The sequence below is a fragment of the Cotesia typhae genome, unplaced genomic scaffold (assembly GCF_013202065.1).
Source record: "Cotesia typhae breed Kobodo isofemale line unplaced genomic scaffold, CoteBio_Ctyphae contig_11, whole genome shotgun sequence".
NCBI classification, from domain to species: domain Eukaryota; kingdom Metazoa; phylum Arthropoda; class Insecta; order Hymenoptera; family Braconidae; genus Cotesia; species Cotesia typhae.
Window position 1 is genome coordinate 4,817,071 of NW_027423711.1, and position 14,501 is coordinate 4,831,571.

A 14,501-nucleotide genomic window follows, 5' to 3' on the forward strand; every position below is an offset into this window, starting at 1 on the left:
TTAAAAATTCATTTAATTTAAATACTAGTGATTAAAATTATTTAATAAATTTTTATTTCTTCCCGTAAGGCGAGAGATAAATAAATTAAGTTATTTAAATGGAAATAGTTAATGATTAATGTTATTGCGAAATGTTTTGTGTTTATTGAGCTCCACTTGATAGAGTCAAGATGTTTGTATGGATGTGAAAAAAAAAGAAAGTGTGATATTTATTTGTTGTGTTTATTAATCATTTTTTTTTTTTTTTTTAATTGTGATTAATTATGACGAAAATCAAAACATTTTGGATAAATACTGTTGATCAGTATTGCAGTGGCATTAAGACAGTCACTAACGAAACAACTAGAATGATACGCACTGCTAAAAGCAAGGTATTTATTTTTTATTTCTTCTTTTTTTTTAGAAAAATTGTTTTTTATTATTTTAATTAATAATTTTAAATGAAAAAAATTTTTTTTAGGTATAAAAAAAATTTTGAATTATTTTGAATTTATTTTTTTTTGAGAAGAAATTTATAAAATTAATATTTTGTTAAAATATAATAAGAAGAAATTATAATTAAGTCAACTGATATTAAAAAAATTTTTTTTAAATTTTTTTATTAAAAAAAATTATTGAAAAAATTTTTTTATTTCTAATTTAATAAAAAAAAATGTCAGCAAACTTTAATATTATCAAGAAGAAATATAAAAATAATTTTAATAAAATTTAAAGAAGAAATATAAAAATAATTTTAATAAAATTTAAAAAAGAAATATAAAAATAAATTTAATAAAAAATTTTGACAGTTATCACCATGGAATGTGCAATTAAAAACAAAAAGAAAAGTCCTGACAAAAGCTGAAGAAACTACTATCCCTCGACCTACTGTGCCAGAATTTGCAGACGTTGTTATCATCGGTGATTTTACATAACATTTTAAGTAACTTTATCAATTTATTAACCTTGTTACTTAATCTTGTGATTAAATAATTTATTTAGGCGGCGGATCAGCTGGCTGCAACGCGTTGTACCACTTAGCGAAGCTTGGCACCAATGCAATTTTGCTGGAAAAGTCGAAACTGACTTCTGGAACAACTTGGCACACTGCTGGGATGTTCTGGCGGCTAAGGCCCAATGATGTTGACATTCAATTGTTGGACGGTACGCTGAGAACTATAAAACAATTGGAAGAAGAAACTGGAGAAAATCCTGGGTTTATACAAAATGGCGGATTATTTATAGCTCACAATGAAGTAAATTTCTTCTTTGGTATTTTTATTTATTATGAATGACATTAAAGTTAGCAACCACTTGACCTTTTTTAATTTTTTTTAACAAATAAATTATGTCAAAAAAATTGGCATGTAGAAATTATTAAAAAAAAATTTTTGGAACAAATTGTTTTGTTAAAAATACCTGCTAAATTAATTTTTATTTTTTTATGATTAATAATTATGAAGATATTTTTTTTTTTTTTTAGACAAGAATGAATGAATATAAAAGACTAGTAACTGCTGGTAAATATTTTGAAATAGAAGCTCATGTTTTAACCCCTGAAGAAACTAAAAAATTGTATCCATTTATTGATGAAAAAAGTTTCACTGGCGCTATTTACAGCCCGCAAGACGGTACTATAGATCCGAGTATTCTTGTTGATGCTTTAACAAAATCCGCAAAAGGTTTAGGATCTAAAGTAAGTATCTTCTTTTTATAAATTTTATTTATAATTCTTGTATCATTATTTTTTCTTATGTCATAACCTAAAACCTACAATTCATAATAAAAAATGAAAAACTGTTAATTTAATAAAAATGAATTTTTTCAGGTGATCGAAAACTGTCCAGTGCACAAAATAATAACCCAGGAGAATGACTACGGCTGGAAATCGGTAACAGGAGTGGAAACTCCTTACGGAACAATAAGAACAAAGTGTGTTTTAAACGCAGCTGGTGTGTGGGCAGGAAGTCTAGCGAAACTAGCCGGTGTAAATATTCCCCTGATACCGATGAAGCACGCTTATGTGGTCAGTGAACCTATAGAAGGTGTTCAAGGTCTTCCTAACATTCGCGACCATGATGGGAGTCTTTATATCAAGGTCCAGGGGTCTTCGCTGCAAATCGGTGGTTATGAACCTAATCCGATTATTCTTAAATCTGTAATTATATTTTGATTATATTTTCAACATTTAAAATTAAAACGATAAATAATTATAAAATAAAAATTAAAAATATTGTTTAGGTGCCTCGTGACTTTTCATTCGGCTTGTACGAATTAGACTGGACGGTATTCAACACCCACGTGAACGCGATGGTAGAGCTAGTGCCAAAATTGAAGACAACTGGAATAAAAACGACGGTCTGTGGTCCGGAGTCTTTTACTCCAGACCACAAGCCGCTGATGGGCGAGGACCCCAAGCTCTCTGGTTTTTTCTACTCCTGCGGGTACAACAGTGCGGGCATAATGTACGGCGGAGGATGTGGAGAGCAAATCGCCTCATGGATCATCAACGGCCGCCCGGAAAAGCACATGTTCAGTTATGACGTCCGCAGATTCACCTCCGACCAGGTCAGAGACTCCGTCTGGGCCAACGAGAGGTCTCATGAAGCTTACGCTAAAAATTACAGCACTGTTTTTCCTCATGACTCACCACTGAGCGGACGTAATTTTAAAAAAGACGTCTTTCATAATGTAAATATTTTTATTTATTTTATTTTATTGCGTAAAACTTTTTATTTATTTTTATTACGCATTTCAGTTGCTAATTAAAAATGGAGCTGTGATGGAAGAAGCACAAGGATGGGAGCGACCTGGGTGGTATCAACCTGGTAAAATAACTCTGATACCTCCTTATGATTATTATGGTGCTTATGGATCGCCTAAAAATAAGAGAAATGATTATGCTGAAATTTTAAAGAAAGATTATACTTTTGATTTTCCTAAACATCATGATGTGGTAAATTATTTTTAATTTATTTAGAAAAATTCATTTAGCAGATATTTTATCATTTTAATAATTAAAAAAAAAAAAAATTGACATTAAATTTTTTAACAAGTAAATAACAACAAAAAAAAATTTATTTTAGAAAATTCTATTTTTAGAGGCTCTAAAAAATTATAAATGCAATTTTTCACGAAAAAAAAAAAAAAAAATTGTCTGCTAAATTTCAGTGTCATTTTTTTTATAATAAAAAAAAAAAAAATTAACATACTATTTGCTTTACATTAATTTTAGATTGGATCAGAAGCATTAGCTTGCAGAAATAAAGCCGCTTTGTTCGACTTATCGTACTTTGGGAAATATTATCTCTGCGGCGCGCAATCACAAGAGGCTGCCAATTATTTATTTACCGCCAATGTTGATCGTGAAGTAAACAGAACCGTTTACACATGTGCTTTGAACAAACACGGTGGAGTTGAAGCTGATTGCACTGTAACTTCAATAGAAGCCGGGTCTGGAGGTGTTGCTGATCCAATTTTTCAGCGCAAGGCATTTTACATCGGTAATTATCAATAAATCTAAATTATGACAAATTAAATTAGTTTTATAAATTAATAATAATAAATTTTAATATTTTATAAATTATAATTATTATTATTTGATTAAAATTATTAATAATAATATTTTTTTTTAATTTTTCAGTTGCTGGAGGAATGTCATCATACCATACATTCGCTCATTTAAACAGAATAATCAGAAAAAAAAATTTTGAAGCAACAATTCACGACGCTACAGAAACAATGGGAATTTTATCTATCCAAGGGCCCAACAGCCGATACATCCTTGAAGAAATAACAGACAAAGATTTTTCAGATAAAGAATTCCCATTTTCAATTTCCAAGATTATTGATGTCAAAGGCTGTCTGGTAAGAGCCTTTCGTCTGAGTTTTGTCGGTGAGCTCGGATATGAGCTCCACATTCCAAGTCAATCTTGTGAGAAAGTCTTCAACAGTTTGATGGAAGCTGGCAAGGAGCATGGATTGAAATTAGCCGGCTTCCGTGCGATGTACAGCCTCAGCTGCGAAAAAGGTTATCATTTGTGGAATAGTGATCTCAGAATTGATGACAATCCCATTGAAGCTGGGCTGGGATTTGTCTGTCGTCGTCATGGAGATTACAATGGCAAGAAAGCTGTCAATAACTTACGTGTTAATGGTGTTAAAAGGAAATTAGTTCATTTTCATCTTAAAGAGTAAGTTTATGCAGGATTTTTTATTTTCTCCACTTTTAAAAAATTTATTTATTGTTGTTTATTGTTATTTTATTTTAGTAAAAATACGTCTCTCTGGGGCTTAGAAGCTATTTATCGTGATGATAAACTTGTAGGATATTTGAGAAGAGCTGAGTACTCTTATGTTTATAGCAACAGTATTGGACAAGGGTAATTTATACATACTTTTATACAAAATAATTTTATTAAAATTAACAGAGATTTAAAAAATTTTTTAAATTTTTTCCAATCAATTATTATAAAAAAAATTCACACACTTATTTATTTCTTTACATAATTTTTTTTATTTAATTTGTAAATCTGGAATTTTTTTATTATAATTTAATCGTTAAAAAAAATTTTTTTTTTAATTTTGTTCAAAAAAATAATTTTTAAAAAATAGCATTTTTAATTTTTTAAAATTTCTACATGTGAATTTTTTTGTCATAATTTATTTGTTAATTTGTTAAAAAAAATTCTTAAAATGATCAAATATCTAGTAAATTAATTTTGATTTATACTATAGGTATATTACACATCCACTGGGCGAAAACGTAACAAAAAGTTATATAGAATCAGGTAAATATGAAATAGAATCAATGGGAAAAAAATATCCAGCACGAGCTTACTTGCACAGTCCATTTGATCCCGAAAATAAAAGACTGCAAGGCAATTATAATTAATTGTACATATATTGTGATTTATATTTTTGATAATTAAAAAGAAAAAAAATTTTTTTAATTAATAAATTAGTAGAAATTTAATTATTTTTCTTACTTTATACAGCATCTTTATTTTTAAACTTCAATTTATCCAGCGAGAGGATTCGCATGAATTGTCACACTGTTCACGCGAGTTTCAGTCAGTGGTTTGTAATTTTTAGGATTTACTGGCAGCTTCTCCAACTGTTCTAACGTGTCCATTCCATCGATTACTCTATAAAAAAATTAATATTTATTTTTTTGAAATTAATTAAAAGTAAATTTAGTATAATTACCGGCCGAAGAGCGTGTACTTGAGGTCTAGATGAGGTTGAGCAGCATATGTGATAAAAAATTGACTACCATTCGTGTTAGGTCCGTTGTTGGCCATCGAGACTAAACCTCTGACATTATGTTTAAGTTCTTCTTTGAATTCATCTTCAAACTTTCTGTTCCATATCGACGTGCCTCCTTTGCCTGTTTGTGTTGGGTCACCGGTTTGAACTATGAATCCTTTGATGTTGCGGTGAAACAGACAGCCGTCGTAGTAATTACTCGCACATAGCGCCAAAAAATTCTACAGATTTAAATTTATAATTAGTTTTAAAAAATTAATTTTAGTTCTAATTAAAAATTAATAAAAAAAAAAAAAAAAAAAAATAATTAATGAAAATTAAATTAGCCGCTATATAAAAATTTTAAGAATTATTTTTTTTATTGAAATTTGAATACAAAAATCAGTGCAATTTTTGAAAAATATTTTTTAGCTCTAATTTATTGAATTAAAAATAATTAAAAAATTGCAAACATCAGCTAAGTTTAGTATTATAATAATTAAACTTAATTGTTGCCATTAATTGAACTTACTTCACATGTTTTAGGACATAACTCGCAAAACAATTCTATTTTAATATCACCAATATCTGTATGAAGTGTTACACTCTGAAATTATATAAAAATTAATTAATGTACAGAATAAATATTTATGAAAATAAAATTAGCAGACAATAAAGTAATTACATGATTAAATGATTTAAAAAATTTAACTTACCATTTTTAATTGTAAACAAATAGAAAAAAAATTATAATAACACTGGCAAAATTGTTTGGTTATAAATTTGACAGTCAACTTAAATGTAACGTGAGTATTTAAACACAGAATTGTTTTTTAATTAAAAGAAAATCCGCCAGAGGCAGTGTCACTAGTGCACAATTCCGGCGATTTCCACGCCAGTACGGTAATAAGCCTTACTTCTCGGCTTATACATAACCTAAGTCCATTATATTTTTATAAATTTATGCTAGTATCTACTTGTGTACATGCTTGTTGAATTTGGTTACCTAGACGTCAGGAAATACATCAATTAAATATCAAAAATGGTAAGAATAAAATCCAGTAAAATTTAGTGAACAATATAAGTTATAATTTGCATGCGAAAAAATAATAAATACACGTGAAAATTCTCTATCTTTTGACGTCATCACTCGAGGCATTTTTTGGCATATAAAAATAATAATTATGTGTTTTTAGCGTCCCGTCATGCTTCAGGGGCACGAGCGTGCCATCACCGAGGTTAAGTATAACCGGGAAGGAGATCTAATCTTCTCAGCTTCGAAAGACAAAAAGCCAAATGTCTGGTGGTCTGCTAATGGCGAGCGTCTGGGTACTTTTAATGGTCACAATGGCTCTATATGGTGCATGGACGTCGATTGGAACACTAAATTTTTTATGTCTGGATCTGGAGACAATACATTGAGATTGTGGGACTGTCAAACAGGTATTATTGACATTTTATTTATGATACTTACTCTAAAAAGTGTAAAATTATTTTTTTAGACTTTTATAAAAATTAAATTTTAATGAAAAAAAATTTCACAAGTAGAAATTTTTAAAAAATTTTTTCAAAAGTTAAATAAATTTTATTAATGATAATTTTATAAAATTTAGGCAAAGAAATTTCTCAAATCCAAACCAACAGCTCTGTAAGAACATGCGCGTTCAGTTTCTCAGCAAACATGGCTGTTTATTCGACGGACAAAGCTTTGGGTCACCAATGTGAAATGTTCATCATCGACACCAGGAATGTCGACTCAATGTTGGCAGAAGGATCTGCAATAATCAGAATCCCGATTAATGGACCGAGAATTTCATCAATTCTCTGGGGCGCTCTTGATGAGACTATTATTACTGGTCACGAAGATGGTGAAATAAATATTTGGGATGTTTCTGTAAGTATTTCTGAAAATATAATGCTGAAATTAATTAAAATTAAGTTAGCCGAGGTCTAAAAATTTTTAGAATTTTTTTTTTTTTTTTTTATTGAAAAAATGATTATAAAAAAATAAAATAGAATTTTCATTTGTAAAAAACTTGAAAAACTTTAAGTGTAATTTTTAAAATATTTTTTTGTTCTAATTTAATTATTAATGAAATGAAAAAATATTAAAAACGTCGGCTAACTTTAGTATTATCATTATTAATGTTAATAATTAATAATTAAAATTAATAATTAATAGCTATAAATTGAATATTAATTTAAATAAATTTATTTGTAGACTGGAAAGAAGCTCAACTCCCAAAAAGGTCACAAGTCATTGATCAACGACATGCAGTTTAACAAAGACGGTACCATGTTCATCACAGCCTCCAAGGACCACACTGCTAAATTATTCGACAGTGAATCCTTGATGCACTTGAAAACTTACCAAACGGAGAGACCGGTAAACTCTGCGACAATTTCCCCGATTTACGACCACGTAATCCTTGGAGGTGGTCAAGATGCGATGGATGTAACAACGACTTCGGCGCGTCAAGGAAAATTTGACGCTCGGTTTTACCACCTGGTATTTGAGGAAGAGTTTGCGAGATTAAAGGGTCACTTCGGGCCTATTAACTCCCTCGCTTTCCATCCAGACGGCCGCAGCTTCTGCAGTGGAGGAGAAGACGGTTTTATTCGGATAAATCCTTTTGATAAATCGTACTTTGATTTTAATTTTGAATACTAATTTTTTGTTTAATTAAATAAATTTCAAATAACTCTGTAATTAAAATTTATATACAATAACTTTATACAAAATAAATTCTAAAACAGTAATAAAATTTATTATTATGCTTCTAAAAATTTTCACTTGTAATTTTAATTAATTTTAACATGTGGAATTTTTTAATAATTTAATTGCTACAAAATTTCAAAAAAATTTTATGACTTTAAAGTTAGCTGTCACTTGACAATTTTTTAATTTTCTTTAACAAAAAAATTTGTTTTAAAAAATTGCATTTTTAATTTATTAAAATTTTTACAAGTCTATTTTTTAATAATTTTTGTTTTGCTATAATTTATTTGTTAATAAAAATTAAAACAATTGTGAAGTGACAGCCAAATTTAAGGGGGATAGCCACTGTGACGCTGGAAAAAATAGGCAATTTTCGGGAATTTTTTTTACTAGGATAATAAAGGAATTTGGGGATCGGGTTTTTTTTGTTTTATAAAGTATATGTTGAGGATAATTCTCCTAAATTTTTATTCAAAAATATTTTGTTATCACAAAGTTATAAACATTTTTGTAGAGCACCAAAAAAATTTCCCCCTCCATTGCCGGTACTGTAACTCAAAAACGGATTATCTGAAACAAAAAAACCAAACGGCATTTTAATCTATAGGAATGTCGCTATCGTCGCACGTAGGGGATTTTGAAAATTTTGATTTGAGAAAAAATGGCGCCATATTGAAAATTTTTTCGTCTTTTTTCCTCATTTTTTTGGACTCAAACAGCCTTAAAAATCTTAAAAATTAAAATTTTCAAAATCCCCTACGTGCGACGATAGCCACTAAGTAGACGAATACGGGGAAACAAAAAAATTGAGAATCGGTTCATATTTACGAAAGTTACAGTACCGGAAAGTTTGAAAAAGTCGTTTTGAGAAAAACGCGAGTAAAGTTTTAAGAAGATTCTCGCAACTTTAAAATCTAGTCTTTCACAAAATATTCATACTCACATCAAACTATCAAGTCCTGGGCCATATGAGGGTTCTTCCTCCTTATCTTTAGTATTGACCTTGACTTTTTTATTTTTTACTGGCCGTTTCCATGCGGCTTTCAGCAGCTTTAACCCGAGTAGCGTCGCGCTCAGCGCAGTATGAGTAGAGTGTTGGTCCTACTTTAACATCGAGATTCTCTAATATCTTCAGAGTTGCTAGAGCCCCATCATTGAATGTAATTGTTGAAATATATAAAGCTATTTCAACAATAAGGGAATAAGAAGAATTTGTTTTTGGGGCGAGCTGCCACACTAATGCATTGAAGCTTTCATTATTATTTTGTGTAAACCTACCGACACATCGTTCCAATAACTCTGGATTCGATAGATCTTCATAAATCGGTATTAAAGCTTCCGCAATATCTGCAGGAAGTGGTGGTTTTTCAACTAATGAGTCCAAAGTATTTGTTGCCACAGCTTTTGAAATTGACACCACGAATTTGCACCTTCAGGACAAAGAAAATGCTGCGGATCTTCGGGTGATGAAAACTTGTGATAAAATGTTTGCCAAATAGCATTATACATCTCATCAACATCATTAGAATGACGTCTGATTGCTAAACCATAATACTTTGTAAATTCATTAATTGCTTTGTCCGTTAATCGACCTTTCCCACCTAAACTTTTCTGTGTATTTTCTTCTTTTCCTGTTTTTGTCTTCTTGTTAGTTCGTTGCTTCTTCAAAGCCCTTAGTCGACTGCCCATTCGTTTTTGCACGTGATTAATACATTCCTTTTTTTTATCTTCACCATGTCCCCATACGGTTTAGCATCACAAATATTTTTATACGTTTTAGTGTCACCATCACCTATATAGTTTACATACTTAACGTTATGTAATAACTCTGATCGCATAAACATCTCTTTTATTCCATCTACCTCCATTTGTCCAGAAGAATTTTCATGGTTTATTGGACAGTCTAGAGCATGGTCTTGCATAAATTGATCGTATTCAGCTGTTCCTTTTTTGAGCTCATTAGCGCACACATCTTACAATAACTGGATTTCATACTTACATCTACGATTTTGCCAGTGAAGTAACCAATTAGAGAAGATATACCAAATGAAGATTTAAACCCTCTTTTCTTCCAACTACCGTCACCGGAGACAGAAATTCCAGGAATGTCATTGGATTTTAAATGCTTGCAGGTTTCTTGGATTTCTTCTTTAGCAGCTTTTTTCAACACTAAATCACAACAGTTTCTAGCTGCATTTCTGATTTGTGTGACCAGACGATCGTAAAAGCTATGGAACATTGGTCGTGGTAAATCCATGAAAGCACAAAATCTTTCAGCTCCAGATAACCCAATACCAATTATCCGCATTGCAAAGATGAAACGGCGATTAATTTCATACGCATTCTTGATGAGTGGACATGAATTTATCAAAACTGGATCACATTTTTGCAATTCACAACTAGTTTAAAACCTAATCCTCGAATACTTGTCTCAGTAAAGTTTACATCACCACCACACTTTTTACACGATACACAGCCACTTAGTAAATTAAATATCGAAAAAAATTTATAATTTTGTAGCTAATACTCGAATCAATTGTACAATCAGATTTTTGTGATAATTTCCTCTTGGAAGCACTATCACGTCGTTGAGAGCCAGTATTTTTTCAGTTTCATATCTGTTGAGCGGTCGATTAAATTTTTCCTGTCGTTTGGCAGTTTTCTTTCGTTTTTAATAACTTTACTTTGTTTACGATCCATTATTTAACAAATTTTTTTGTTAAATAAACAAAAAAAAAAAAGATCAGAAGATTTAAAAAAATAAGTAAGTAAACAATAACGAGTACACTAAGAAACTCAATAAATTAAAGAACGAGTGTGTATTCATACAAAACAACTAAACTATGAGGTACAGTATCTCAACAATAAGAAAAAATATACGTTAAAAGTCAAATAATTGTAACGGTTGACAATCGTGAGGGAAAACAATCGCCAACCCGTACGAATCAAAGACGGAGCGAGCAGGCGACGTTTTCGTCGAAGCGCCGCGCGTAAAACGGTCAATCGACGCGCTCTTATAAAAATGACTATAACTCGAAAACTATTCGGAATTTTTCTATAAAATTTGAAATACATAATTTTGAATATATAAACTTCAGTTTAATGAAAAAAAAAAAAAAATTTTTTTTCCGAAATTTTACAGTGGCTATCCCCCTTAATGTCATAAAAATTTTTAATATCTGTCAACTTCAGTGTTATAAAATTTTTCATGTCAGTTAACTTCAGTGTCTTGTAAAAAACTGCTGTACCGACATCTGTAAAAATCTTCTCTCTTACCGCACACAAAATTAAACACAATCAGGAGCTTGGAGTCAAATAGTGACAGTGAATAATTATTTTTACACTTAATAAATCTAATTAAAAAGTCTAAAAATGACTGAGTGTTCAATTGGAGTCCGTTTCGACGATTTTGTATTAATTGCAGCTGATTCGACCACCGCTCAATCAATTATGGTCATGAAAAACGGTAAGAATTTATCATCCATTATTTTATGCCAATCATGGTTAACCTCAAATCTTATTTATTCAAATAACAACTACTTTTCCTTCTCAACTATCTAAAAAAATTAAATTAACAATTGTTAATAATTAATAACAAACGACTGATGGAATAATTAAAAATTTTCAGATGAAAATAAAATCTACAAGATCTCTGACAAGTTGGTGATGGCGGTGATCGGCGAACAGGGAGATTCTACTCAGTTCTCCGAGTACATCGGGAAAAATATCCAGCTTTATAAAATGCGCAACGGGTATGAACTGTCACCGAAAGCTGCTGCGACATTCACCCGCAGAAAACTCGCTGATTACTTGCGCTCACGTACTCCGTACTTTGTGAATTTGTTGATGGCCGGGTATGACAATGAAACTGGACCGGAGCTTTATTTCATTGATTACTTAGCATCTTGTGTTCAGGCACCTTACGCTTGTCACGGTTACGGTGGCTTCTTCTCCTTGACTATTCTCGATAGATACTATCGCTCTGGTATTTATTAAATTTTTTTAATTATTTAAAATTATTTATGATTTTTAAGTTAGGAGTCACTTGAGTAGTTTTTTATTTTATTCAATAAATTTTATTTAAAAAATTTTTTTAAAAATTAAAAATTAAATTTTTTATAATTTCTACGTGTCAATTTTTTTACTGTAATTTATTTGTTAAAAATTTTTTTTAATTATCAAATATCTGCTAAATTAATGACATTTAAATTATTAATCAGTTGACTATTTTTTTAATTTTTTAAAAATTCAATTTTTTTGTTATAATTTATTTGTAAAAAAAATATTTTAAATTATCAAATATCTTCTAAATTAATGACACTAAAGTTATTAGTCACGACTATTTTTTAAATTTAATTTAAAAATTAAATTTGTTCCAAAAAATTAAATTAAAACTTTTTTTAAATTTCAATTTTTTTGCTCTAATTTATTTGTAAAAAAAATTTTAATTATTAAAATAGCTGTGAATTAATTTATAAATAATTGAAATAACTGACATGATAATTCTTCTAGATATGAATGAACATGAAGCATACGACTTGCTAAAAAAATGTGTTACTGAAGTCCACAAGCGTTTGATCGTAAACTTACCGAACTTCAAAGTGCAAAAAGTAACCAAGGAAGGAGTAATTGACCTCCCTTCAATAACTGCACAGAATCTGTCCGTAGAAGCCGCTGCTAGGGGTTAATAAAAAATTTTTCGCTATTTTTAAATATTCTTACCTAACTTGTATCAACGTAAGGATTAAAATAAAAAAATAAAAGTTCTTTATACATTACACACCTTTAAATGGTTTAAAAAAAATTTTTATTTTATCGGATTTTTTTCTTCAGTTATTAAAAAGTAATATATGAATTTAAATGTGTTAGTGTTTATGTTATGAATTATGTAGTAATTATTTTATTTTAAATAATTATTTAAACACAACGGTGTCAAGCATAGCTCCAAGACACTGGACGATGTTTGTGGACATCAACATGTCAACTTTTTCTTCTAAGTGACGTTTCGGGTCTTGTTTGCCGACATTCTTAATCGCCAGTTGCTCGAGAGTCATTTTTTCCTCATCCTCCAACGACTGAAGCCACAAAAAAAAATTTTTTATTAAAAATTATGGAAAAATTTTTAAAAATAAAATATTGAATACCTTATTATAATTTTTAGCAAGCTCAAGCATTTCAGCAACAGTATTTTCATTAAGTTTACTGTGCTCAGAATATTCAGCCAAAGTAAGACCGTCCATCCAGGTTTTTTTGTGTAAATTCAGCAACATTTTTTGCTCTAATTCATTCTTACGGTAATTAATACTTATACTGTAGTAATGACGGTTTAAACCATGAATAAGAGCTTGTACAGATGGTTTCTGTAAATGTCCTAAATTCGAGGTAGTTTGACGGGGTTCTTGTCCCAATACCTGAAAAAAATTTTTTATTCAATTTTTGAATTTTTTTATGTAACCAAAATTAAAAAAAAAATACCTACCATCATATTAGGATTAATTAACCTAAATGCATCAATAACAACTTTTCCTTTCACGGATTGGATTGGATCAATTACAACAGCCACAGCTCTTTCACTCAATGCCTCGAAGGACTGCTGCGTGTTGATATCAACACCGGACAACCAGCAACTGAACCCAGGATGCGAGTGGTACCACCCGACCACCATTTCTGGTCTACCTGTTTGCTTCAACATGTCCAACATTTTTGCTTGAAACACTGGGTCTACTGCTTCTACACTTACACCCTAAACAATTCAATCATTTAAATAAGTAATATATGACAATTGTTAATTTTTTTTATTAAATTTTTTTCATAAAAATTAAAAAAAAAAAAAAATTGACAGATGTCAGATGTTTTTAATCTTTGACACAAAATTTTTATTTTCTTAATAATTAATTTTTAAAAATAATTACCGTTCCAGTTTGAGGCATAGCAAAGACATCAATAACTCTCACAGTATAATCGTCGACAAATTCTCCCAACATAAGACCCATGACTTCCATAGGTACTCCAGCACGACCGTGCTTCAACATTTTCAACAGTGCCAGAGAAGAGATATAAACCTTAAAATATAGAAAAAAAATTAATTAGGTAAATAAATGAAAAATAAAATAATTATTAATTAAATTTTTTTACCTGTTCGGCAGTGTCAACTACAGGAGAATCTGAAGGAGGCGGACCTTGATTTAGTCCCGTCATTCCTCCTCCTAATCTCAGTAATCTGTCCATGTTTATCTGTAAAAATTTTTTATTGAAAATTGTTTGTTATAAATTAATTAATTTCTTAATTAATTAATTGGAAAATGTAAATAAATATATGACAAAGCGTCTTGATAGTTAGGTTATATTCTTAGTAAGCGATTTAAAAAAGAATTTACACTACAATCATAATAAATTTATAATTTAAATGGTAAATACCGATCAGCTGATTTGGAATTAAAAAATAATTAATACTATTTATTAGAATAATTTTAAGGAAAAATTGATAGTAAATCTTGTTCAAAGCAACCAAATAAAATCTTCAAATCTGCACAATCACTAGAGCCACTATATAAGA

At 29.8% G+C, this 14,501-nt stretch overlaps 5 protein-coding genes across 5 annotated transcripts; 3 read left to right on the forward strand and 2 right to left on the reverse strand.

Moving 5' to 3' along the window:
- Positions 1-106: 106 nt before the first annotated feature.
- Positions 107-4,939, forward strand: LOC141533305 (sarcosine dehydrogenase, mitochondrial-like). Its single transcript, XM_074252148.1, has 11 exons — positions 107-371; positions 789-900; positions 982-1,235; positions 1,463-1,675; positions 1,808-2,137; positions 2,221-2,670; positions 2,738-2,935; positions 3,215-3,482; positions 3,623-4,172; positions 4,251-4,361; positions 4,717-4,939. The coding sequence occupies exons 1-11, from the start codon at positions 264-266 to the stop codon at positions 4,871-4,873; spliced, it is 2,751 nt and encodes a 916-aa protein (XP_074108249.1). The 5' UTR covers positions 107-263; the 3' UTR covers positions 4,874-4,939.
- Positions 4,712-6,073, reverse strand: LOC141535142 (peptidyl-prolyl cis-trans isomerase-like 3). The gene is made up of 5 exons (XM_074254993.1): positions 5,943-6,073; positions 5,759-5,833; positions 5,188-5,468; positions 4,968-5,126; positions 4,712-4,852 (listed from the first exon to the last, which is right to left on the reverse strand). The coding sequence occupies exons 1-4, from the start codon at positions 5,943-5,945 to the stop codon at positions 5,000-5,002; spliced, it is 486 nt and encodes a 161-aa protein (XP_074111094.1). The 5' UTR covers positions 5,946-6,073; the 3' UTR covers positions 4,712-4,852; positions 4,968-4,999.
- Positions 6,074-6,125: 52 nt separating this feature from the next.
- On the forward strand, positions 6,126-7,995 carry LOC141534517 (eukaryotic translation initiation factor 3 subunit I-like). The gene is made up of 4 exons (XM_074253942.1): positions 6,126-6,271; positions 6,423-6,669; positions 6,840-7,120; positions 7,448-7,995. Exons 1-4 carry the CDS (start codon positions 6,269-6,271, stop codon positions 7,895-7,897), a joined length of 981 nt encoding a protein of 326 aa, XP_074110043.1. The 5' UTR covers positions 6,126-6,268; the 3' UTR covers positions 7,898-7,995.
- A 3,225-nt stretch (positions 7,996-11,220) lies between these two features.
- LOC141529072 (proteasome subunit beta type-2) lies at positions 11,221-12,735 on the forward strand. Its single transcript, XM_074245421.1, has 3 exons — positions 11,221-11,411; positions 11,574-11,930; positions 12,458-12,735. The coding sequence occupies exons 1-3, from the start codon at positions 11,318-11,320 to the stop codon at positions 12,631-12,633; spliced, it is 627 nt and encodes a 208-aa protein (XP_074101522.1). The 5' UTR covers positions 11,221-11,317; the 3' UTR covers positions 12,634-12,735.
- Positions 12,730-14,499, reverse strand: Rpn11 (regulatory particle non-ATPase 11). The gene is made up of 6 exons (XM_074245398.1): positions 14,363-14,499; positions 14,081-14,179; positions 13,858-14,007; positions 13,425-13,688; positions 13,090-13,356; positions 12,730-13,020 (listed from the first exon to the last, which is right to left on the reverse strand). The coding sequence occupies exons 2-6, from the start codon at positions 14,171-14,173 to the stop codon at positions 12,859-12,861; spliced, it is 936 nt and encodes a 311-aa protein (XP_074101499.1). The 5' UTR covers positions 14,174-14,179; positions 14,363-14,499; the 3' UTR covers positions 12,730-12,858.
- Between the last annotated feature and the right edge of the window lie 2 nt (positions 14,500-14,501).